This window comes from Thunnus thynnus, chromosome 6 (genome assembly GCF_963924715.1).
Source record: "Thunnus thynnus chromosome 6, fThuThy2.1, whole genome shotgun sequence".
Classification (NCBI taxonomy): domain Eukaryota; kingdom Metazoa; phylum Chordata; class Actinopteri; order Scombriformes; family Scombridae; genus Thunnus; species Thunnus thynnus.
This window is the reverse complement of record NC_089522.1, coordinates 33,290,505-33,317,706: the sequence shown is the minus strand read 5'-3', so window position 1 is coordinate 33,317,706 and position 27,202 is coordinate 33,290,505. Positions and strand designations below refer to the sequence as shown.

The window sequence follows — 27,202 nt, the reverse complement described above, 5'->3', positions numbered from 1 at the left end:
TCAGTTGAGCACAGTGGAGATGCTGATATAAAACATCATATTCAGACAGCCAAATGTAAACTGTGGTTTCCCTGAGAGCTGAGAGCTCCACAAAAGAAGCTCTAACTAAGAGGAAAGACTGCAAAGTGTAAAGTACCCGCCAATCATATTAAAGGTAACTTTCTTTAAAGGCTCTCTCTCGGTTTTTGATATTAACAAAGTGCAATTGTGATTTAATGTTTTGATGTTTTAATCTTTGTAAACTGGCGACCAGCTCATGGCATAGCATTAAGGTGTAAGTTAAAGTTATTTTTATGTTATAGCCTATAAAGTTATTTATGGTCCACAAAGAGATTTGACCTTGATTAAAAATAATAATAATAAATAAAAAGCTGGCAGAGAATGTGTCACAGTCGGCCAGCTGGCACCCTGCAGTTGTGCACACTGACAAATACCTTGGTGGATTTGGGAGACAAGACATAGTTTTTCATCTGCTGAAGTAGTGTCCATGGTGTTGAAAGGTGCGCTCAGTAGGTGTGCTAAGCACTGAAATAACTGTCCCCCATCCTGATGAAAACACTTATGGTGTGTGCATTAATGTGCAGTAGACTTAAGGGTCCCAGTTTGGGGGTCTGAAAATATGGTCACCCTAGCATATGCCAAAGTCCAATTTTGCATGCAGGTGATACGCCAATTTAACGCCACAATTTTAATTAATTTAATTTAAATTTAATTTTCGCGTGTCATTTAACGCCATTAGCCAGGTTTAGGCACAAAACTCCATTGGTCAGGTTTAATGTAGGCACAAAAACCACTTGGTTAGGGTTAAGGAAAGATGGTTTGGGTTAAATCAGTAAAATGCGGTAAAAATGTCAAAAATGTCCAGTATGTGACGGTACTCTCCATTAAAATGCATAACCTGACAGTAACATGATAGTAAAAATGTTCACGTGGTGGTCTCGAGCAGTGCTCTTCTGCTTCTTTGCAGCTTTTTGCCAGCTGATTATCTGTCATCCACCCAGCCCCACTCCTTCTAATAAGCCAAAAATCACCTTATAACATAAAAGAAAGTTTCATGCAGTTTAAAAGTGTCAAGTTGTGTTATTTGTATGCAGATTGAAGAGATTGGGCCAGGTGGTGATAGTCTTAATCAGCACTGTGTGAACTGGATTGGCAAGGGCTTGAATCTAACAGATGTTCATTAAAGTCCCTCACCATAGCTTTAAATCTCAAAAGGAAGTCGATGGCTATTTTTACAATCTCTGCTCCAGTTGTTCCAGGTGCCTCGTACAAGCCAATAAAGACTTGTTGGGAAACAAGGTTGTGGTCTACGTACCTATGGCACACTGACAATTGCTCTTTTCCTGTTATGTCTTGAGTGCCATTAAGCTTCACACTTTGGGTCTTCTTAAAAAAGGACCTGATGCCTTCCCACTTTCTCTTTTTAGCAGACATTATTGGCCACAGTGATAAAATTTGTTGATGTCAAAATTAGCAAACTAACACATAATGCCACGCCTAAAATTCAAATATAAAGTCAATTGACAGGTGGAAGTTATATCCAGCAAAATAAATTGACAAAACAGGAACACAAACAGCAATCCCAGCAATAACAAACTCAGTAGGTATTATTAAGAATTCTCCTGTGGATGTTTTGGGCCAGGGGACCCTGTAGCAACAAGCTTAGTTTGTTTGGATGTCTTTAACTCACAAATCACATTAGCATGCACTTCTCAAGTGTAAGAAAGTTTGTATTAGTTCATTTTATGTAGTTCAAAGACAAAAACGGCGCTTTGTGTGAATGTATTTTTATTCTTTATGAGCTGGCAGTTGCTTCCAAAAGAAAAACAACTTTCCATTCCATCAAAAATAAACACCACCCTTTGAAAGAAAATATGTATCTGTCTATAAATTAACCTTCATATTTGCATTGCTTCGTATTTGCATCATAAGCAGTAATTGACTTAATCTACAGTCATGATTATCTACACCTGAGTCCATTTGCTTGTAGAATTTAGTAAATTATTGTATTTAATTTAAAGACTGATTCTTTCCATTGTAGATTTGGGCCATGCTGTATTCTGAACAAACGTTATCCTCCACTGGTTGTATATTATGTGAGTTTGTTAAGATGCATGTAAAGTTTTTAACATTTAATAAACTGTCTATGAAAGAAAAACTTAAACTACAACTTATGGGGGCTGCAGGCCACATCTACAGAATAATACATCACAGCAGTTTACTTTGTAATCCTTCCACAATGTAAGTATTCTGCCACAGCAAAGAAACCATTCTAATGTTTAGCAACCCACACAAGAAGTATCACCAGGACAAAAACAAGGACAGACAACCCAAACACACCAATGTTGTAAAAAATAAAAGCAGGAACACTGTACAAATAAATACATTCAGCAAAAAACTCATCAAAAGGCGAAGAGCGCAAAAAACAAGTAAAAAAAAGCAAGAAATGTCACAAAAACAGCTGCTTAAATGCAAATTTGCTTCAAACTGAATCCAGAATTGGCGCCCCACAGTGGTAAAATAAATAAAGACACACAGACAGATCTGACACTGAGATAAACTGATTCTCACCAAGATCATCCAACTGTTCCACAAACAAAAACTTATATAATTAGAAGATGCTACAATCAAATAAACGTTCTGCACATAACAAAGAAGAGAAAGAAGAAGTGATGAGGGCCAAAAACTGTCTAATGTAGCTCAATAACTGTATTAAATTTTACACTTTTTAAAGGCTGTCAGACACTATGTTTTTTGGCTAACACCAAGTACCAATCTATATTTCTAATATTAAGTGTAAATATTTTTTTATGAATAAGAGCATTAATTATCATCAAAAAATATTTATATGCAAAAAATGTAGATTTTTTTTACCCGTTGGCCTTCGTCTCTGCTGTCAGCAGAAAATCCGAAAGTTTTTGTTCTGTTTGCTTCAAAAGAGCAGCCCCGTCCTCCTGTTTCTTACTGCTAAATGATTATTTGGCCAGTGCTCTGTCCCTGAGAGCCTCCAGGAACATTTAAGGGTCCCTTCAAGTACCGACAACATGATAAAAAGTTGGTATCATGACATAATGTTCTGTGAACCAGGACGGTTCCCTGAGGAGCTCCTTCATGCAAGTTTCATGAAACTTGACAGTTATTCTGGATACTTAGAGGTTCTTTTACATGTTTATCTATGTAAAGAGTCTTTGAGTGTCTTTAAAAGCACTGTATAAATAAAATGTATTATTACTATTGCCTTTTAGCAGTGCTTTGGGCTAAATGCTAACATAGGCATGCTAACATGCTCACCATGCTGCTATGCTAGACCATGTTTAGACCATGTCCACACTGAGCCGGCTAAATTGGTAAACGCATCTTTTTCTCTCCATTTTGACCCTCTGCTCCTTCCACAATAAAACAAAGTAGGAAGAAGAGGAAGAAGAAATGTGTTTGAGTTCAGTGTAGTTTTTATGGACTGTAAATCCTGTTCAACACGTTTCTACCAGCTCTGCCAGAAGTGAAGTGTGAAGTGACTGCAGTTATGGAGAAGTTTGATATTAGCTAAGACCAAAAACACATACTGACCCTGTTTAACCAGAAAACAGACTGATCTTTGAGGACATTTGTAGTTGGAAGGCACTTATACTAAAGAGTTTATTAACATCCCTTTTAGCCCTGAGAATATTCTTATCATCATTATTTACAAGACATTCAGCTTCAAGAGAAACACATCAAGTGTTTCATTTAAAAAATGACATAGAAACATAAAAAATAAAAGTTCACATGGAAATATACCCGGTTCCTAAACTGATCAAACTTACAGACACTGGACTCTCTACAGTTTACATTGACACAGTGACTCTGTATAATTATTGAATAATATGCAACTTTTTGTGCTTTTTTCTTTCTTGCAGAAGCAGAGAGCAGCTGTGGTTGCTAATATTTTATTAGCCCTGTTATTTAAGATCTTCATAATCATTAACATTCATTATCTGACACACATTCAAAACATCAAACACTGTACAGTTTTGTTTTCATTGATTTGGTACCACTCTCTACAAAGTCAACCATTAACTTAATAAATAATACGGCTCAGATTTGCACAGATTTACTTCAGCCTTGAGACTGAATCTACTGTTGGTGTGACTGATCATAAAGCCTTTACACCAGGTGACGTATCGGAAAGTGGTACCACTATTCTTATATTTCTGTCTCTACTTTTTTGATCTTTCCATTTTTAACTAGTATTTTTCTATGGATAGCAATTAGGGGGGACACAAAACTAAAAATGTTAGCGTAAAGTGCAACTTGTTTTCTCTGTAAATTATAAAGAAGCTTTAAATCTGCTAATGAGGACTTTAAGTAGTAATAATCTCAAGATAATGAGCTGCTGTGGTGTCATTCATCTCTTTAACTCAGAAGATAGAAATGTGTCCCAGTGCAGAGCAGAAATTAAAATGACTAATGTTGTGTGAATAATGAATAATGTGTTAATATTTTATTTTCATTATTATCTCAAAAGAAGTGAACGATGATCTGTTTCATGGAGCTAAAGAGACATTAGCGCTGACAGCCACTCTCAGCTTCTGCTTTGTAACATTTTGATCCACAGACACCAAAAACATGACTTTATAAACTTAAAAAAAAAAACCTTAAAAAAGAATGTATAATTCACAGATTCTGCTGTGAATATTAATGTCATATTTTGGCCTGAAAACAGACTTCAATAGAAAAATAAAAACTATCACAGCCCACGTTCACCTCCAGTTATAAATATCCAGAGAGCTCGTCAGCTGCTGTGCTGCTATACGCCGCTGTTCTCCTTTATCCAGCTGCGGTATTTGGTAATCCGGGTGTAGACGCCGGGTTTGTTCCTGCGAGCGCAGCCGTCGCCCCAGCTCACCACGCCGGCCAGGAAGACCCGCCCATTAGGGCCGGTGACGGACAGCGGCCCGCCGGAGTCGCCCTGAGAGTCAGAGAGGAGAGTTTCACACTTGATCTGAATTACACTCCTGTAACCTTCCAGTGAAAAACTTAAAGAATTTTATGATTTTATCTACTGTCATGTCTTCATTATGTTCACTAAAGCTCAATTTTACATGATTACAACTGAAAGTTGTTATAAATTGCTGTTATATATACATATTCATCACTGCTGTTTTACTTTCATTTGATTTTCTGTTTATTTTACTCTTTTCCTCTTTGTGAATATATTTCAATATTTTTATTGTTGTTTAAACTTCTTCTCTTTATTACTTAATTTTTTATTTGTTAAGCACTTCAAACTGTATTTTGTGCTTTGGATGTTTTACACAGTAAATAAAGTTTATTATTATTATCATTATTATTATTATTATTACAATGTTAACACTGCTGGCCCACAAAAATACACTTAAAATAAAACAGATGCCCCTGAAAGGAGCAGTAAACATTACTTTTTTTTTTTTTTTTAAATTGACTACAAATGGTTTTATACTATTCTTCACTGCATTGTTACATACTGTATCTTGGGATGTATAATTAGTGTAAAGTACATAAAACTTTAAAAGTTCCTCACACATAAATAGTTTCATGTTTCAGTAATTTCCTAAAAAAAGCTGTAAACTGCAGTTTTTAACAAACAAACAGGAGGAAATAGTGCTTTTGTTGGAGACTGTTATCGCTGCTATTATCTCTCATGCCTGTTGTGTGTTAATAACTTGTGTTACCTGACAGGCGTCCACGCCTCCTTTGAGGACTCCGGCACACAGCATCCTGTCAGTGACATCACTCATCAGACTCTTACACACCGTGCTGTTGACGATCCGAACCTCCGCCTTCTGCAGGATCGTCGCAGCTACGCCTGACAGACAAGGTGAAGAAAGCTTTGTCTGAAATTTGTGTCTGATAAGTTTTTTTTTCCACAAAAAAGTCCAATCACCTGGTTTGAAACTCTTCAAACATCATCTCCTACTTCTCCTCAATATGTCAATATTTTTTCCCTGCTGGACACCAGATGTCTCCTCCTTCACTGTAAAGTCTATCCTTAGTGTTTATGCACTGGAGGCTTCAAGTTTCCATATCACACTTGTGTAAGTTGCATACTGGACCAAAAATTAATTTTTGATGAATCGATAAAGTGTCTCTTGATTAATCAACTAATTGTTGCAGCTTCATACATTTTAAGAACATGAGATTTAAAATTGATCCTGTTTAATTACATTTAAAGTCATACAAAATCCCTGCCAGTCATGCATCAAAGCACACAGGAATCACATGTATGAAAATGTTCCTCTAGTTTAAGGTGGCTCTAATATTTACATCTATAACTCCACAGTCTGATCTATGTGTGTAATGTGTTGGTTGTCTCTCGTAGTGATGAACCTTCAGAGAATTATCAGTGACTCTGCAGCTCCTCTCGGCTTTACGGAGTTTTATAGTGAGTTTCAGCTCATTGTTTATCTGTCAGGCTGCAACTTTACTGTTCTGCTTCACTCTCAGCGTCTCATAGCGTAGTTTTCAGAGAAAAAGCTGTAAAGAGTTACTGTACACGACCTGCTCAGCACCAAACAGCAAACAGACACAGTCAGCTGTAGACTAGCTGGTGAACATAGTGGAGCATTTAGCAGCTAAAGAGCCAGATATTTCCCTCAGGAGTTGGTAGAGAGTAAAAACTGGAGGTGCTGGAGGTGGAGCTAGTTTCAACTACTTTATCTACAGTTAGCTAGTTTTGTCCAGTGGTTCCCAACCTAGGGGTCGGGCCCCTCCAAAGGGTCAGCAGATAAATCTGAGGGGTGGTGAGATGATTAATGGGAGAGGAAAGAAGAAAAAACAAAGTTCTGATACAAAAAACTGTTTTCAGTTTTTGGACTTTTTCTCTAATCTTTGATTTTTGCTGAAATATTGGATCATTTGAACATTTATTGAAATGAAAGCATGTGAGAAGTTTAGAGGGAAAAATCACTATTTGGTGGAGCTGTTAACAACTCATAGACATGTGAAATGTGACCCCGACTACACACTGCTTTTTGTAAGACGTCAAAAGACAAAAAGGTTGTAAACCACTGGTTTCATCTTTAAGTATAAAGCAGCATCACATGGAAATACTCAAGTAAAGTACAAGTACCTCAAAACTGTACTAAAGTACAGTACTTGAGTGAATGTACTTAATGTTACTTTCCATCACTGGATAATTCTCTTTGAGAAAAATCAAAGGTGTGTTTTTAACCCACCTCCCTCTCTGGTGGCTCCCCAGCCGGTGATCCACGCCTCTCGGCCTGCTGGGAAGTCGTATGTGGGGGAGGGCAGGCAGATGGGCCAGACGTTCTGGTTGAGGGTGACATCAGAGTCCAGCTCCATCAGGGCGATGTCGTTGTCGTAGGTCAGCGGGTTGTAGTTCAGGTGGGCGATGATCCGCTTCAGGTTCCTCCTCACCGTCCACTCGTTGGTCTGACTCTGCACGTGCAGCCCCAGCAAGGCCTGCCACTGGTCAGCCCGGGAGTACCTGTGACAACACAACACTCGAGAGGTCAGAGGTCACATCTGCAGGAAGTAACAGAATAACTTTACTATATTATAGACTTCTATTATTAGAAAATGTGAGTTCAGTCTTGAATATTTAAAGCTCTTATATACATGCAGAGTCAGTAATAGTAACCACTTTATGCTTTAAGTATTATTAAAGGAATATTCCACCCAAAATGTATTTTGAAAGGTGGCTATAAAAGTTTGTAACTTCCTGTTTGGTGTTAGAAGGCAGATGTCGTTGGTTTTAATTCAAAGCAGTTGAAAAATTACACTTCTTTAGTGTATATCTGTATGAATAAATATTTTTTTCTGTAATCTTTTATGTCCTTCTTATTTTACTACCTGACCTGCCTAATACTGTTTTCATTGATCAATCGACAATAAATCATTACTCTTCCTATAATGTCAGAAATCATGATGAACGCACAGAACAAGTAATCAGACTTCCTCACTTGATCAAAACTAGTCTGTTTGTAATGAAATGAAATGGAGAATCACAGGTTACTCTAAACTCTGAACACACGATTTGCGAGTGAAAGTTAGTGTGTGAATGTGAAAATGTATTTAGAATTTGTTTGACTCTCAGTTCAGACACTGAGGTTGGCAAAGTGTACGGATCCGCTGAGCTCTGACGCTAATAATCATTAGCAAAGCTGAGTGTAGGAAAGCTTCAGCTAGCAGCTTCTCGTGTTCACCGAGCGTCACTTTCAGCGGTTAAAATCGCAAAAACCTTCGTTCTGTGCGTAACTTGATGACAAAATGAAACTCGTCTGTTGTCGGTTTGTGTGTCTGTACTTGACCAAAGTGTTTCTGTAGTCACAATAACTCCAACAGAGTGAGACGTCTTCTCTGTAGAGGATCAGGAGTCACATTCTCCACTTCAACTTCCCTTCAGATCAGATCCATTATTTAATCTTATAAACTTAATATTTTTGAATCAGGACCTTCCCCATTTGGTAGCTACAGCTGTTATTACATGTCAGATATATATTTAATCACCATTTAGGTAAATATAAGTAGGAGATCAGAGTCTGTGTTGGCAGATAGTCAATATTACTACCGACAATAAGCTGCATGTTAGTCCATCTCTCAGTGTTAAGTGAAGCCTTCTGAGGATGAACACAAAATTGCATTTACACAAATAACATCTGTGTTCTTTCACTTTGGTTTGCCAGAGTGATTATTTCAGAGCTTTTTTATGAAAAGTCACATTCATACATTTATCCTGAAGTGCTGAACAGACGCAGTTTTCACCACGACTTGGCGATGATTATGTTTCATCATTTATCGACTTTCATGATCAAATCATGTTGCCAATTTACATGGTTTTGTTTAAATTAATTATCTTGTTAAAATGAATGATTCCAAGCAAATTGCAACATTTTTGTTTTATGTGTGTGAATCATTTTGAATTAGTGTTCACACTCGTTACTGACAGTGTAGAAAGAGTTTGTTTATGTAACAGGTTGGTCTGATGAATTTCTCTCTTCTCTATCAGCTCAGAGGAAGGAGCTCCTACTTGTCTGGTCCGTTGTCCTGGACGCAGTGGGCGGCGGTCAGCAGCCAGCGGCGGCTCAACACGGACGCCCCACACACGTGACCTTTGCCCCTGATGTGGAGGCTGACCTGCCATGGCCACTCGCCCTCCCGGGACGCCTGACCGCCAACGATACGAGAGCTCCGGTACGGCCTCGTCCCGCACTCTGAAAACACACCATGATAATGCACAGTTAGCGATATAAACCACACACACTTATTACCGCTGACACCACAGAGCAGCCAGCGGTGTGTTTGTATGGAAGTTTATAGATGACAAAAGACAATAAACACATTCTGGTTTCTGTTCAGTCTACAGGACGACATTTGAGAGCTTGCAGAACAGAATCATGAGCCTAACAGATGTTTTGAGCCTGAAAGAGGGTTTGTGTGACCATGTTTGAATCATCAATAATAATAACAATAATAATAATAATAATAATAATAATAATAATAATAATAAGTTATGAAGTGCTTTACATAAAATTACAAAACACAGTTAAACGATAAGTAATAGATAAAATTAAAATGATAAAATACAACAAAAGATAATAAAACAAATAGTAAAACAAATAAAAAGCAAGTCTAAAATAATGAGTTTTTAAAAGTGACTTAAAAGAAGACAATGTGTTCACGTCCCTGATCTCTTCTGACAGGTTGTTGCACACCTGAGGGGCCCGGACAGAAAAGGCCCCGTCACCTTTAGTTTTAAGGTTTGACTGAAGAATGACCCACCGGAGGGTCTCAGGTTGCATCCAGGCTCATAGAGGGTCAGTTATATATCTAGGAGTTAACCCTCTATATGCTTTAAAAGTGATTACAGTTTTAAAATCCACTCTAAGACAGACTGGGAGCCAATGAGGTGAATCTGGTTCTGCTCTTATAAATCTGTGTCTGCACACTTTCAAATGTGTTTGATATCGTTTAAATCTTTTGTTGTGTGTGTCAAACATACCGCAGTCTTCCTCATCGGAGCCGTCCTCACAGTCCTGCTCTCCGTCACACTCCGGGTTCAGTTTGCTGATGCAGCGTCCGTTCTTGCAGCGGAAGGTGAACTCAGAACACTGCTGCAGCACCAGAGCTGAACGACGGGAGAGACACAACGTCAGTGCTTACACGTGTTTGTGTGTGTTAGCGTGTTTGTGTGTGTCTATTTTATATAAACGAGTGTCAGTGACATGAAGGTTCAGCGTTTGTTTCTTACATTTTTCACATTTAGACTCATCAGATCCATCGGAGCAGTCGTCTCTCCCGTTACACCTCAGATTCTCCGGGATGCAGCGTCCGGTTCTGCAGGAAAACTGTCCCGGTTTGCATTTTCCTATAAAAGGAAGAGAATTGAAACAACAGTGAGATCTTCACTTATGGAACAGTTTATAACCTTATCTTTTAATAAACTCAGCTCTGTATTCAGCGGTCTGAGGTGTTTGGTCTTTGCTTCTGTAAGTTCAGTTCAGTCTGACTCACCGCAGTTTTCCTCGTCTGTGTTGTCTCCGCAGTCGTCAAACCCGTCACACTGCCAGAACTTGGGTTTACAGCGGCTGTTCTTACACCTCATCTGAGACGCTTCACACTCTGAGAGGAAATATGAAGAAGAACATGTTATAATATTTTCTGACTTCTGTACTCTGCCTGTGTCTCTGAGGTCCTTCTGAAGACGTAAATCTTGAAAAACAGCTCACAAATATATAGTTTCAGGTTTAAAAAAGGCTCAGTCATTTCCTTAAACAGCTGGTCACTGTAGCTTTAATCAAACAGGAAGAAATTGCATTTGTTGGGAACTATTTTCAGCGGCGGATTAATCCACATTCGGTACTCTGATGAGTATTTCTGGCACATTTCTAGGTGTGATTTCAGAAACTACTATTTTCAGGGTGAAAAAATGAAATGTTATATATATATATTTTGTTTTCTGTATAGTGTGACGTCCCTCTCGCCTTCTGCCTTCTTCTTGTGAGAGTGGTTTGGCTTCCTGGCTCAGGAGCCAATAGGAAGAGTTGGAGATGACATCAGGAAACGAACTACAGCTGAGTATTTTAAGACTCAGTCTATTTAAGTGGCTTGTTAACCTCTCTCTCCTCTTCCTCCAGTTAAGGTTTTGTTTGTATGCATCACACACCACACTCATCACTAACATTATATAAATTTTAAGTTGATAATAAATGTGATTTTAGGAACTTTAGTCATGTGTGGTTCCCTTTTTTGTCACTGACATTGGGACCAATTTGAGACAAAAGGGATGTGGTTCAACTGTAATTTATCAAATTAAAACCCACATATTGAATCTTATCAGGTTTAACTTTTGCAGTAACTAAAATCTAAAATAACTCAAAGATGTCTGATCAGCTTTTGTTGTCTGAGAAGAAGAATCTCGACAGTTTTTAATGTCGAGGAGCTGAAAATGAGCCGAGCAGCATCATATATGAAATGTACGTTGAGTTAACAGCTGCAGCTGCTGATTCACAACTATGAAGCTGATGAGATTCACATGTTGATCTGATCTGAATCAAAGTTTAAAGGGCGACGACGCCATCTGCATTCTTTTCAAGGTTGGTCAGATGGAAACGCCCCCTACAGCAACACACAGTCTAGTGGTAGTCCTACAGCGATGTTACAGAGTGATGCGTCTTTACTCACAAACAATCTTTGTGTGAATACAGACAGCTGCTGCAGAGACACATCAACCAGACAACACACTGACTCTATTTCATTAGCGTTAATTATCTACAACTGATCTAAAAGCTGTTTTCTATTGATGTTTGCTAATGAAAAAGAGTGAGGAGAGATTAAAGCTTTGGTAAGAGATTCATTAGCATCTGAAGTAAATCTGGGTTAATCTGGTGCAAATATGCATTGACAGTCAGTGTTTTGGACTCACTGCAGTTGTCCTCGTCGGTGCCGTCTCCACAGTCGTTCCAGCCGTCACACTGCAGAGTCTTGTTGATGCACAGGTTGTTGGTGCACTGGAACTGTCCCGGACAAGCTGATCAATGACATGACAAACAGTCAGACACTTCACACAAAATGCGCTTTACCATTTGTAATGACGGAAGCAAATTCAAACTAAAAACTGATGGCATGCTTTAGAAAGTAGCCACAGTGTGTAGTTATCGGGTTAAAACACACCAACGACTGTGAAAAGGATAATAAAGAGGTCTTACGGTTATTTGGGACAAAGGCTTCGTACTCGGCGATGAAACCTTGATCAACGTAAGACGAGTCCGAGTTGAATCTGACGGTGATCATGTTGCTTCTAGTGGTGACCACGGTGCTTTCTGGCTTACTGCCGCAAAGTCTAGAAGACAGAGAGACAGGACGGTAATACAGTCACACAGAGTGGTTCTATTGATTGATACAGAACAATAAACATTGACCTTAAGAGCAGCATCGTTACTGTACCAACCAACTGTAGACAAGTCACTAAACCTGCAGTCTTAACTTAAAAAGTTAAATCTAAAATCATGATCAGAAAATGAGATTCATACGTAGTAGTGTGTCAGTTTCATAAATGAAAAAGTCACAATTCTCATGTATTTAGTACTCAAGCTTGTCTCTCTGGTCTCTTTCAGGTCATTTCAGGTCATCATCATTCAACATTATCATGTCCAAGTCGATGGGTTCACCAACCAGCAGCTCCCACGTCTTGAGACTGAAATATCTTAAAGTACCACTGACAGCCTCTAGCTGCTCCAACAGATTCTCATTCCAAAAGCCTCAACTTCTCTCTAGAAATATTAAGACAATCATTGTTTTCAGTGAGTCATTACGGTCTCTCTAAATTCAGGTCCTCTAATAAGTGTGATATTGGTCATTTTGGGAATTATTGCTCCGTTAATAAGATTTGAAGACTTATAGTAGCTTTGATGTCTGCTGTGTGGGTCTTGATTGACAGCTGTGATTGACGGTTGGCTCACCTGCTGCTCTCCCCGGCTCCAGGACTCACACTGAGTCAAATTATTGTTGCAATATTTCACTAAATTTAATGTTACTTCATTATGATACCTGCCCTGTTAGCACAGTTTAGCTAAAGTAGCTGACGTTAGCCCAAGTGTGCAGCGCTCGGTGTTCCCAGTAAGCTAGCATTAGCTCGGGTCTGAGGTAGCAGGGCATGTTTCCAAAGCATGAAAGGCAACACCCCAAACTCCTTGTCTGGAAGGTCCTGACTCCAAATGGAAAAGATGGCACCAACCATAAGTTGCAACTCTTGGCTTCAAACTGGCTCCAATGCAAACCAATGGGTGACATCACACCTCACTACGTCCATCTTTATATGCAAGACAGGGTTCACTCGAACGCCCTTCTTTGATCATTCTTAACCCTTTAAGTATTAAGGTCAAGTCGAACTGAATGAGCTCTGTCAGTGACACGGTGCGCTCGTCCGAGTCTCTGAGGACTTTTCTAAGCCATTGGGTTTGTGTCAGAGTCATGGAGGACTGATCTGAGTCACCATGGTCATACCAAAATTATTACAAGACTTGTTTGTCTTGACCTGGGACTTCTGACTTGAAAGTTCTTGTTGCTGACATGGGCATTGTACTCTTGACTATGGACTTGCCTGTCTTGACTAGGAACTTGTTTGTCTTGACTTGTGAACTGATCTGGGACTTCCTGGTCTTGACCAGGGACAAGACCAGTCATGAGTTGACTCGTGGCTTCATAGCCAAGACTTCAAACTTACTTCTGATTCTCAGAACTACGACTCTGTACCGTCGCTGTGAGTCAGAGATTCATTAAGGGTTTGACTTGAAACTTGTTGGTGTTGCTTTGGGATTTGACTTGTGACATGTTGGTCTTGACTTGGGATTTGACTCAATAAGACTTGACACTAACTTGTGACTTACAAAGCAATGATTTGGTCCCGTCTCAGTGAGTCAGTGATTCATTAAGATCATAACTGTCTGACGCCACGTTCAAGTTTATCGTATCCCTGCAGCTGCAGTCATATTTGAACCACTTTCATTGTGCTTCAAGTCACTGAATATGTGATGATATCTAACTGAATTATCATATTTGAGTCACATGTCATTAACTCACCACAGTCACTTCAGTCTCAAACCGTCAGTATTCAAGTCTGACCACGAATGAAAGAGAAGAATCAGAAGGTATTAAAACCAAGAGCAAACTGAACTGCAGACTGACCTCTGACCGTTGATGTCAACATGATCCTTCAGACATTTGTTACTGTTTTGTCCCAGGGAGAATTTCTTGAACTGAACTTTGACAAACTTTTCCTTCGGGACCTGAAAAAGACAAAAAAACAAAGACAAAAGATAATTATGAATATATATCACTGATCTGAGTTTTTATGAAATTTAACGGAATAATGTGCAAATTCGGGCGTTTTTTAAAGATGTAAAGTGATTTCCCACTGAGAAACACTGTGTTTGTTTACATTAATTAGTCGACCTGGTGCCTGTTTTCTGTTGATGATAGTAAATTCATATTTTAAATCAACTGTGTAATCTAAGAACCATATTTCCAACATTTCTAAATATATTTTTTAAATAAAATGGTCAGAAGTTTTAAAAATTAGGTTAAAAATCATCCTGGTTTCTGTGATGGAGAGATCAACATTTGCTTTAAGAGTAAAGACAGATGGATCGAGTCTGTCACAACATTTAGATCATATTTTCAGTAAAACGATGTCAGTTGTTCAGTAACACCTCTGGTTCTCTGCTACAATCAGTTAAGTTGGATAATTGATCTATAAGGACAAACTTTTGATTGCTTAGCCTCTTTTTTCCTTTTCTCATTGTTTGAATTCTGTTTTATTAACAATCGTTACATTTAAAATATTTTCTGCCCAAAAAGCAGTCATGTCTGCGATATAAATGAGTCCAAACACGACGTTATTATCAACTTCATTATTAATTTGGCTAAGTTCAATATTCATGGGAGCAAATGCAATAAAGTTTTTTACTACTGTTTAAACTGTTCTGATATTATCTCTGACATCTTCACTTCCTTCCCTTTCTGAATGTGTTTTGTCTGCGTCCTGAATAAAGTTCTGAAGGATAAAAAGATAAAATCTCATCAAGTAACCAAACAGGTCAACTTGTAGCTTAAAGTAGAATGAATGGTTGATAATGTGAAACATTTAATGAGTTGTTACTGTATCATTTAGCAGATCACAGATCACATGATCAACCTGAGAGAACTGAGAGTGTTTATATTTGAAGAGACTGACCTGGATGTCCCAGACACACGAGGTTCTTGGAGGATAGTTGGAGGGGAAGAAAGGTGAGGAGAAGATGCCTTTATCTCCCGTCAGTTTACCTCCACACTCTGAACAACAAGACAGACAGTTCACACTCGAGTCAGCCTCCATTAACCGATTATTAACATCACATGAAGCTGATAGTAGAGAGGTTCCACTAATCTCCCTCTGATGCTAAAATGATCCCTGAAACTGGAGACGTAACCTCAGAAAAAGAGACTAAGATGAATAAATATTATGAAACTTAATGTAAAGTCAGAAAAATCACAATCATCATTTCCTATTTTAAATCTTACTTTCACTTTTTAAACAAATGAACTAGAGCTGCAACAGTCAGTCAATTAATTGATTATTCGATTGACAGAAAATTATTCAGCAGATATTTTGATGGAAAATAGGGGTTGTTTGTTTGTTTTTCTTTAAAAAAAATTTGCTTAAATTCTCTGATTCCAGTTTATTTTCTGGTTTCTTCAGTTGTCTCTGACAGTAAACTGAATGTTTTTGGATTGTGGACATTTGAAGACGTCATCCTGAGTTTTGGGAAACAGAAATCGACATTTTTCACCATTTTCTGACATTTTATAGATGAAATGAATTGATTAATTGAGAAAATAATAAACAAATTAATTGATAATGAAAATAATTATTAGTTGCAGCGCTGAATTGAACACGCCTGCAAATAGGTTAATTTTTTTTATTATTATTACCTGTTTTCAATAAAAATCAAATCATTTGATGAATCAATCAATCATTGGGTTATAAATTGCCAGAAAATGGTGACAAATGTTCATCACAGTTCCCAGAAGCCCACTGAGACGTCTTCAGATATTTTGTCTCGTCTCATCAAGAATCAAAAACCCCAAATTATTCAGTTTCCTCAAACATCAGACAAAGAAAAGAGAGAAATGTTCACAACTGAGAAGTTGAAACTGGGAAATTTGGGGAATTTTTTGCTTGAAAAATAACAAATAACAATCTCGAAATTAATAAAAAATAAATGTAAATTAATTTTCTATCAACTAATCAATTCATTAACTAATATTTTCAGCTCTGACTGAGAAGAAGTGAAATCATATCAACCTATTGGCTGAGAGGTTTAATATCATTAATAAAATAAAATGTGACACATAACTTAAAGTTTGAAACAAGTAAAATGATCAAACAGCAGTTCAGCATTTTGTGCATTTTTAGACTGATGTTATAGAGGGATGCATCTGACGAAGAACTGTTACTGTTCTGAGAGTATTTTCTGTCGTACTCGGTTCGGTCAGAGGGATCTGGGAGTAGTTGGCTCTGAAGCCGGGGAAGTTCTTCTCCTCGCTGGTGACCAGAGTCAGCAACATGACGTTCCGAGAGGACAGGAAGGACAGGGAGCCATGAGGATACCCACACTGTCTGAGAGACACAAACGCAACGGCCGTCAGTCCCTGTGACTGCTAGGAGCAGTAAATAACTAACAAGTGCTTCAAGATTCTACTTTCTACTCCACTACAACTATTGAACAGCTTTAGTTACTTTTCAGGCATCAAGACAAACTGATGAGTCACTTTTAACTGAAGCAGCTGGATCAGCTGATAGCTGCACAATCTGATGTTTGTTAATGTGTTTTTATGGTGATGGTTGATCTTCATCTCTCTGATATTCAAATGTATATTCAGACTGTGTTGGCGTCGTTGCTCAGGCTGCTGTTTTCTGACTGCAGATGTGAATATTCAGGACTACTCTGCGTTGATGGCTCCGGGACTTTGCTTTATTGCAGATATATCTGTATATATATTAATGCTTTTTGCGCTGTTAACATATTTAAAGCTTCATTTTGAGTTCTCTCTTTGAATTATTTAATATGAGATGCTTTGATTCACTACTTGGACAATCCACTGTTTCCATTAAAAACGAGTCTGTGTGTGTGTGTGTCTCACTCTGTCAGGGCGCGGTGCTCTATGGGAGCCAGGGTGTCGTAGATCTTGATGAAGTCCTGCTGACAGTCGTCCTCCAGGATCAGAGTGTGGAAGTCCAGCTGGACGCGGTGGCCGGGGTCGGCCCGCAGCCGCCACTGCAGGAAGACGTTGGGCGGGTACGAAGAGTCTGGGAACCCCGGAGACTGGACGATTCCAGCTTTACTGACGTGGATGTTGAAAGACTTCTTCACTGAAAATACAATAAATCAGGTGTCAACTATTACAATAACTCACAGCACAACATTAAAACAGAGAACGAGCTTTTTTATCGACACACATCTGTTTTAAAATTAGTTTTTCAAGATAAGTTTTGGAGCCTTGTGGAATATTTCATCAAACTGCCAAAATACTTTCAAGCAAACTGTGTTAAGATACATTCTGTGTGATACCACCTGATAAAAAGAGTAAAATTTCAATACAGTTACAACTTTAAAGGTAGAGAGGACTTGATACAATTCTTTTCAAGAATTCCCAAAAAGAAAAAACATCTAACTCCCATCAATAAGAGTTAAATTCTTACCAAATAAGGAAGTCCTCATCATGCGTGGATCTATAGCTGTGAGCAGAAACATAAACGGAAAAAAAAAAAATGTTTATTTAAACTCAACTAAACTGCACAGTTTTGCTCAAAAGTTGCATTTTCACTCTTTCACAGTAACTATATGATAACAAGTCATCATATAGTTCAAATATCTCTTCTCTGGTGAGATTATGAGAGACAGATGTTGGACGATGTGACGCTGCCATCTACTGGTCACTGATGGTCTGAACACTGGGAGACATTTATTCATGTGTCTTAGAGAAGAATGACATCATTCTGACAGATTGAATAGATTTATACTGCCACACATTGTCTAAACCAGCTTTAGTTCACCTTTTAAATTGAACAGCTGCTAAAATCACCAGTGAATTACAACATTATATTTTAGCTTTGAAAGCTAAAAACACGACAGAGCAGCAGTTTCTCAGCCTCACTGATCATTACTCAGTAAGAGAAGGTACTTAAAACGGTTTATTACAACATGGATGTTATTTCATAGTTTTGTGTATCATGTCTGTTAATTATGAGACCTGAGATCATCGTGACATCACAACAACAGAGTCCTGGATGTTTGTTTCCTGTTTTATTGTCTGTTTCTTGTTTGTAATGACGTCACCGTCTTCACTGAACCTGGAGAGCATCATTTTATTATCATTGATAGAAAAGATGGACAAAACTTATATTTTAAACATTTCACCTGTAAATATTCTGTCCAGAGCTGCAACGATTAGTTGATTAATCGATTAATTGCTGACTATTAAATTAATCGCCAACTATTTTTGATAATCAATTAATTGTTTTGAGTCATTTTTTAAGAAAAACAAATGTCCAAATTCTCTGATTCAGCTTCTTAAATATGAATATTTTCTGGTTTCTTTAGTCTCTGTGACAGTAAACTGAACATCTTTGACTTGTGGACAAAACGAGACATTTAAAGACGTCAGATTAGTGTTTTGAGAAACAATGATCAACATTTTTCTGACATTTATTGGACAAAACAACTAGTTAATCAAGAGAATAATCAACAGATCAATAATGAAAATAATGGCTAGTTGGAGCTCCAAAACTATTTAATTATTCTTTAAGCAAATATGCCCCAAAATCTCCTGGTTTCAGCTTCTATGATGTGATGATTTAATGCTTTTATTTATATCTTTGTCACTGCAAACTGATGATCTTTGGGGTTTTTTTTGATTGTTATCAGACACAATAAAACATTTAAAGACGTCATCTTTAACTTTACGAAATGATCACGGGCTTTTTTTCACTAATTTCTGACATTTTATCAATAAAACTACTTCTGTCCTGTAGTGGATGTTGAGTCACTGGGCTGTCAAACCTCGTGAGAGGATGTTGTTGACGTTGAGAGTGTTGGTGGGTTTCAGCAGCAGGCGTCCCTGTCGACCCTGCTGACTTCCTGCCGGCGCCTCCAGAGACTCGATGGCTTCGTCCAGTGAAGCCTGCTGAGGGACTGGGAGGTCGAACTCTGACTGGTAGTAAGCCACCACGTTGTCGCCGCTGTCTCCCTCACTGCAGCAGCAGAAACACGGTCAGACGAGGATGTTTTACTCAATGTTCTACACAGTAATCTTCAAATAGTGCAGAAAGAACCAGACCTTTATTTGAAACAGGTTTATATTAGAGGCAGGTCTTTGTTTCTAATCCTTTGTTTTATATTTGATCATATTTTAGTGAGAAATTTCCTGTTTTCTGATCTTTCTGCAGATATTTCACATCAGAAGCTTCCAGCAGCGTAACAGCAGGATACAGTTCCAATAACTGATGTCAACTCTCGTTTAAAGCTGCTACTTCAACAATAACCAGCGGCACATCCAGCATGAAAAAACACATAAAAGCTGCTTGCTAATGAACTTTTATACTCTGATTAATTCCAGTTGTTTCAGTACACTTCCTACAGTAATTACATGTAATTTACCAGCTAAACAAAACAGGATTTAGTGTTTATTTACTGTTTAAATGAATGATGTTCATGTTGATGGATTCGTACCTGAAGGCCTGAACTGTGGAGCCTGTGAAGTATTTTTGCAGCACTGAGTTTTTGGAGTACATGAGTTTCAGCTGAAAGATAAAAAGGTCACAAATTAAAATCTGTCCAGCGTCACAACAATCACCTCGACGAACACAAAGCAGAGGAAGAAACGTTACAGCTCAGGTGTGACGTCTCACCTGCTGCCTGACCAGAGAGGCCAAGTTAGAGAACTGAGGACTGTTCGGGTCTTCATACGCCGCCATGAAGTGCTGGTTATTGATTCCCATCGAGCCGATGTAGACTCTCTTCACTCTGACGTCCCTACGCACTGAAGACATACGGACATGTTACAGTGAAGACTTTGGCACTAAAGAGACTGTAACGTTGAAAGATATCTACTTGATGCTGAAGCTTCATATTAGTTTCAGATAAACTTTTAAATACATTTTTGCACAGAAGGAGGACTGTGGATTTTGTCCTCCATCACTTCCATTGTAAGGTCATTATGAAGGGATCTTCTAATGGTCAGTATGAACAGGAGGAATGATTACAGCAAGAAAAACAGCTTTAATGTTCATTTGGGATCATGTTTGTCCGTCCTCCTCTGCTGCTCTTCCCCGTTAAAGGCAGAGAAGGTCTGGATGTGATGAAGTACAGAGACAAAACAATGAAACATATCACCTGCTAACAGTTTCTGGCTGCAACGTTTACTAAAACTTTCTATTTGTCTCACCAGCATAAGTAAAAACCTTCATATCAGTCTATTGTTTGCCTGCAGCATCATGTTCATCTACAGTTACTGTTATCACCAGGCTCTGCTATGTGGTGAAACTGGAGGCAGCCTGCAGACATGTGAAATCTGATCACATGATGTCTGTTTCCCCTTTTGTTGTATAAATGTTAAAATGATCTCACAGTGGAAGTGCCAGACCAGCAGTCCGGTCAGCAGAGCCAGAGCGGCGGCCGACAGCAGCAGGCCGACTCCGATCCACAGCTTCTTCCTGCGGCCGGATTTCTTCTCCAGCTGTTTGGAGTCTGAGGCCGGCAGGAACTGAAGCGTCGTGTCCCAGTCGATGTCCTGCAGAGAGAGAGCAGATGATCAGAGTCAAGAAACACTCAGTGACTCTGTCGACTGTGGAAACATCAACACTTGGATGAGAGGAAACAAAACGCTGACAGATCAGCAGTTTTTATCGGGACTATTCCTTCGGTTTATATAATTATCTTTAGCAGAACTTTTCTTTGCTAATTTGAGTGAAACAGCCCTTTAAACTTCCACTACATGCTGCTCCAGGAAATCTCTGATTGTACAGAAGAAACAACTTATTTTAATGTGATGATGATGCATTACTACATTAATACATTATTTTGTTAGAGCTGTAATGATTAGTTGATTAATCAATCGACATTTGAATAAAAATGTGAATATTTTCTGGTTTCTTTAATTTTCTATGACAGTAAAAAAAATAATCTTTGTTATTTTTGCGGTTGCATCTTGTTTCAGAGAACAGTGATCGACATTTGTCACCATTTTTTGAACAAATATCTGATTGATTAATCAAGAAAATAATCGACAGATTAACTGATAATGACAATAATTATTATCTGCATCCTGAATTACAAAGATATAAAACAGAGAAAAGCAGGAAATCACACTGGAGAAGCTGGAACCAGCAACGTTTGACATTTTTAGTTAAAAATTATTAATTATTCGATAGTTAAAACATTAATTTTCTGTCGATCAACAATCAATGAATGGTTGCAGCTCTACCTCTGCGCGGCCTCATGCTTTAGTAATGACTCAGTCTCGTCATTCTGGTCAGATCTGTTTTCTGGTTCTTTCATCTGATACCAGTTTTAAACTGAGTTTCATTCAAACGTTCCTCTGTTGTGTGTTTAGACATTTAACACTTGAGAACTTTGGTTTCTTTTGTTTCATGTTTTAATGAGTGATTTGTGGAGAACAGGCAGCTCAGTCTGTGTGAACCTGTCAAACTGTGTGAAAGTGAAAGTTGACAGGAATGCTTTTAGTGCTGCTGATTCGCCGCGCGGCGCGTCAGCATGTTGTGTCCTGCCTTCAACAACAACAACAACAGACCTGATCTGCACCTCCCCTGCTGCGTGACGTCAAACTGTCAGAACCGGGTTTCTCTGGAAAGACGAAACAACTCCCAACAACTCAGAAACCGGCCGACGAGCCAGTCAGCAGTTCCTTTAGGTCAGAGGTCAAACCTGACAGCCAACAAATAGCTTCAATGCTAACAGCTAGCGGCTAGAACAATGACTTGTTTTTTACATTTTCAACACACCAGGAGCACAGATGCATAAAACTCTGTGTGTGTGTGTGTGTGTGTGTGTGTGTGTGTGTGTGTGTGTGTGTGTGTGTGTGTGTGTGTGTGTGTGTGTGTGTGTGTGCGTGTGTGTGTGTGTGTGTGTGTGTGTGTGTGTGTGTGCGTGTGCGCACAAAGCCAGAAATATGCAGGCACATTCTTTTCATCTGATTCATAAAGCCGTGTGTACACATTGCTCTGTTTTATAAATCTCACTCATTGTGGGATCCAGGCTCACACAGACCAGCCTGAACTCCACTCCCACACTTATCCAAAAATATATTTAAACACAACTTTAATCAGCAGTTTTAATCAGAAGTTATGGACATGCTGCCTGCTCCACCTGTCAGTGAAACTAACAGGAGAGAGGAAGTGCAGTGTTCTCCAACAGCATTAATACATCACATGGTCTGTAAACCATCATCATCATCATCATCATTATTATTATTACACATCAGAAATGTGATCAGTTTGTAGCTCATATTGAAACTGATATTACAGGATGAGTCACAACTACGGATAAAATAAAAAAACATGTGAACAGAGAAGTAAAACGATGCCTCTTGTGTAAATTAAAAGAATGATAAAGTAATCAAATCAATATTAAGTTTATAAACTGTGGTGGAAATTGAAAGATGAATTCAGAGAGAAAGTTATCTGTCAGAGTTTTATTGCAATAAACAAAGTTGACATTTGCAAATGTGCATCTCCCATCAGGCTGAAGAGATACTGCATGAAGTTCAGTGTCAGTATTTGTTCATACAGACGCATGTGTGACAATCGTCCCGTATCTGTCACCTTCACAGGTTTCCTGTAAGTCATTCACCATCTCTCTCTGGACTTTCTCTGAGTTTCTCTCAATCTTCTGATGATTAAGAGTTGAAAGCTGTATCCTTATCTGTCTTTCCTCCCTCAGAACTTTCCCTCTCTGTCTAATGAGCAGCTCACCTGTGATGTTACCTGTTGGGAACATTTTCACACAGGAAGCAGACAGATGATGTGCTTTTGGCTTTAAGGCAGTAAAACATGATCTGAAGACAATAACAGACGCAAATAAGTTTCCATTTCATAAACACGCCTTTGTTTGGTATTTTATGGATTGTTGTGTAGACGCATAAATATCCCGATCAGTGCAGCCGGTTATCAACCTAAATATTGTTTTATTATTTAGATTCCGTCTCTCAGCTTATTTTTCCACCTTATAATAAAACCTGCAGCTGTTTATACATCTGGACCCTGGAGGGGCTGATCTTGGACCATCTCAGACCTCAGATGAGCTCATCTCTGCACCTGCTGCTCCTCAGTGCTGGAAGATTCTTTAATTAAGTAATCTACCAATACAGCAGTTTAACAATACTCCATTACAAGTAAAAGTCCTGCATGAAAAATCCTACTGCAGTAAAAGTACATAAGTATTATGAGCTTGATGTAGTTAAAGTATTGCAGTAAAAGTACATAAGTATTATGAGCTTGATGTAGTTAAAGTATTGCAGTAAAAGTACATAAGTATTATGAGCTTGATGTAGTTAAAGTATTGCAGTAAAAGTACATAAGTATTATGAGCTTGATGTAGTTAAAGTATTGCAGTAAAAGTACATAAGTATTATGAGCTTGATGTAGTTAAAGTATTGCAGTAAAAGTACATAAGTATTATGAGCTTGATGTAGTTAAAGTATTGCAGTAAAAGTACATAAGTATTATGAGCTTGATGTAGTTAAAGTATTGCAGTAAAAGTAGTGGTTTGGTCCCTCTGACTGATATATTATTATATATGACATCATTAGATTATTAATAGTGAAGCATCAGTGTTAGAGCAGCATGTTACTGTTGTAGCTGCTGGAGGTGGAGCTAGTTTACACTACTTTATATACAGTTAGCTAGTTTAGTCCAGTGGTTCCCAACCTAGGGGTCGGGCCCCTCCAAAGGGTCAGCAGATAAATCTGAGGGGTGGTGAGATGATTAATGGGAGAGGAAAGAAGAAAAAACAAAGTTCTGATACACAAATCTGTTTTCAGTTTTTGGACTTTTTCTCTAATCTTTGATTTTTGCTGAAATATTGGATCATTTGAACATTTATTGAAATGAAAGCATGTGAGAAGTTTAGAGGGAAAAATCACTATTTGGTGGAGCTGTTAACAACTCATAGACATGTGAAATGTGACCCCGACTACACACTGCTTTTTGTAAGACGTCAAAAGACAAAAAGGTTGGAAACCACTGGTTTCATCTTTAACAATGTGTTGTATTTTAAAAGCTTGTTATATTATCCATTGTGTCAAATCTTCATCTGAAAAGTAACTAAAGCTGTCAAATAAATGTAGTGGAGTAGAAAGTACAATATTTCCCTCTGAAATGTAGAAAGTAGCATCACATGGAAATACTCAAGTAAAGTACAAGTACCTCAAAACTGTACTTAAGTACAGTACTTGAGACACACATTAGATATATGAAGCATTACAAAATATATAGTGTATAAAACCATTAGAAACTGACTCAGTGTGCTGTAGAAACCAGTACAGACAACAGAAACCAGTATAGACAACAGAAACCAGTATAGACAACAGAAACCAGTACAGTCTGGACTGAAAACCACCTCAAACCTTGAACACCTGAGGTCATGATGATGATCAGGATTATTATTTATGCATTAATTATTATTATTTTTAAAGGACCCATTATGTTTCCTCTGTTTGTTTTCTATCTTTAATCTCAGGTGATACTGACAAACCTGTACAGGCTGTGACGTCACGTTGAGGTTACTATTACAGGTGTTGGACTCACCTGCCTCGGGCTGAATTTAAGTCCTGAATCCAGTGAATCCATGTTGACTTCAGGTCCCTGCTGATGAATGTTGTCTTTCTTTTTTTTATTATTCCTTATTCTTCGGTTCGTGTTCCGTTTCCCGCCGTTGAGCGTCTCTCTGCTGCCATCACTGTCCCGCTGACATGGCGACCACAGGTGAGCAGCGGCAGGTGTGTGTGTGTGTGTGCGGCAGGTAGAAGCGGAAAAAAAACAACTTTAAAAGCTGTTTAGTTGAGTTTAAAGTGACGCAGTAACTGCAGGAGTCGTTACTGTTACCGGTCAGAGCGGGTTCAAACACGTTTAAACGGGTTAATACCGGAGGAGTCACACCGACAGGTCTGGCGACAAGAAAGAGGAAACCGGCGACAGAAGATCAGAGAGACAGCAGAGGTACACACACACACACCTGACGCTCCCATCATCCACTGCGCGACGGAAAAAAACTTGTTTTTTTTTACTTTATTAACAACAGCTTAATGACAAGTTAATAGAAAGACCAAAAGTCTTTATATAAACATCCGTTTATAATGACTTTATGTATAAAGACATTATAAATAAGCTCCTATTTTATTTATCATCACTTTTAAGACTTATGTAATATGTGATACTGCACCTGTTCACGAGAACACATTACTTATCTATAGGTTATGGATATATAGATATATATCTTATATAAACACAGAACTGGTGGAACAAGCTTCAGGACTCTTACATCAAACAGTTTTAACACTAGAACATTTAAGATTCTGTTGGATGATGTTTAATATGATGAATCCTCCTGTTTCTCTTAATGTGTCTGTTTTATTCTTGTGTAACTGTATTTATATTAGTCTTTTTCTTTGTGTTCTTTTGTATTTTATAAGTCATTTGTCTTGTGTTTATGTTGTATTAATGTTTGATATAAGACTGTTGGTTTTACACTTTTGTTACATGACTTGTTTGGTTGTGTATTTCTGTATTTTTGTTGAAAATGATTCAACATGGACACAGTCAGATGTTGATGTACGTCATAGATCATCATGACTGATGTGTTTCAGCCCTGCTTCTCTGTTTATCAAACTGTATTTGCTGTTTTATTTATTTATTTTTCATATTCATATTTGATTTATATTTCTTCTCTTTTCTATCAATGTATGTATGTCAATGTACATATGAAGTAAACTTAATAATAATAAAGTCTTCAAACAAAAAAACATGAAAAGAGTGAAAATAAAAAATGGAAAATATTTGAATTTAAGAAACTGGAACCAGTGAGGTGCTTTATGTGTGTGTCAATAATGACAAAATGTGCAAGTAAAACATTAAATTTATGTTCTCTCTGTGTTCAATTGTTTCTAATCTCTACGATAATTTAAATGATTTTTCAAGTTTATTTAATGGACAGGTTCACAATTTATCAAGTGTGTCTTAAACCAACAGTCAGGAGCCCAAATGAACAGTGAAACCTGTTTTTCTTGCTGTAATCATTCCTCCTGTTCATACTGACCATTAGAAGATCCCTTCATGATGCACTTCTGTGTAAACATGTATTTAAAAGTTTATCTGAAGCTAATATGAAGCTTCAAGGAGGCCATCAGGGAAGTGGTCTTTTGCTGTGGTCTCAGCGTCAGACCAACATGTGTGTATAAATCAAGGTGTGTGTTGAGTGCTGGGTGGCTGTAACTGTCTGTCAGCCTGTTTATAGGACAGTAAGAAAAACAGCAGCATCAGTTGTTTCAGTAAATTCCCCAAAACAATATGTGTATGTTTAAGTGACGGCGCTATCTAGTGGCCGTAGGGATTATGACTCTTGTCTGTCAGGAGCAAAGTAGGAAATCAGGCGACGTTATCATGTTATTATTATTAGAAAGTGAGTTGGTGGTGTAAATCAGTGTTTGGGGGTTTGGTTGGACCAGATGGAGGTGCAGGGATTTGGGCCTAGCAGGTCTCCAACGATACCTGAAGCTCACCTGGACCCCTCCAATCCAGTTCAGTGTTCAAGGTTTATAAAAAGACATTATTATTTTCAGAGTAGATGAATCTGTGTACGTAAGTATGATTCATCTGAGATATTTCGTCTTGTAGTTTGGGGGAATATCTATCAGCACACAATTTCTAAAGCCTCTGATCCTCAAGTGTTTTCAGTTTATTCAAAATATGTTTAATACATTTTGTGGAAGCGGCTGCATTATATTGTGCAATCCTGTATTTTATAATGACATTAAAATTGAACTTTGAACTATGTATTGTCTACTGTACACTTCAAAAAAAAAGTTATTTCACAGAAATTTACTGTATTATTTTACAGGGTTTTTTCGTTTTTTCTACGTTAAGTTTAAATGCCATAAAAACACAGTAAAT

At 38.1% G+C, this 27,202-nt stretch overlaps 1 protein-coding gene across 1 annotated transcript; it reads right to left on the bottom strand.

Annotated features, from left to right (window-relative positions):
• Window positions 1-1,772: 1,772 nt before the first annotated feature.
• LOC137185174 (suppressor of tumorigenicity 14 protein homolog) lies at window positions 1,773-25,298 on the bottom strand. The gene is made up of 19 exons (XM_067593480.1): window positions 24,842-25,298; window positions 20,646-20,808; window positions 19,928-20,058; window positions 19,749-19,819; window positions 19,080-19,270; window positions 17,720-17,755; window positions 17,161-17,389; window positions 16,500-16,636; window positions 15,212-15,309; window positions 14,164-14,264; window positions 12,186-12,319; window positions 11,903-12,007; window positions 10,492-10,599; window positions 10,229-10,345; window positions 9,980-10,105; window positions 9,008-9,191; window positions 7,194-7,465; window positions 5,691-5,824; window positions 1,773-4,948 (listed from the first exon to the last, which is right to left on the bottom strand). Exons 1-19 carry the CDS (start codon window positions 24,881-24,883, stop codon window positions 4,787-4,789), a joined length of 2,541 nt encoding a protein of 846 aa, XP_067449581.1. The 5' UTR covers window positions 24,884-25,298; the 3' UTR covers window positions 1,773-4,786.
• Window positions 25,299-27,202: the final 1,904 nt, after the last annotated feature.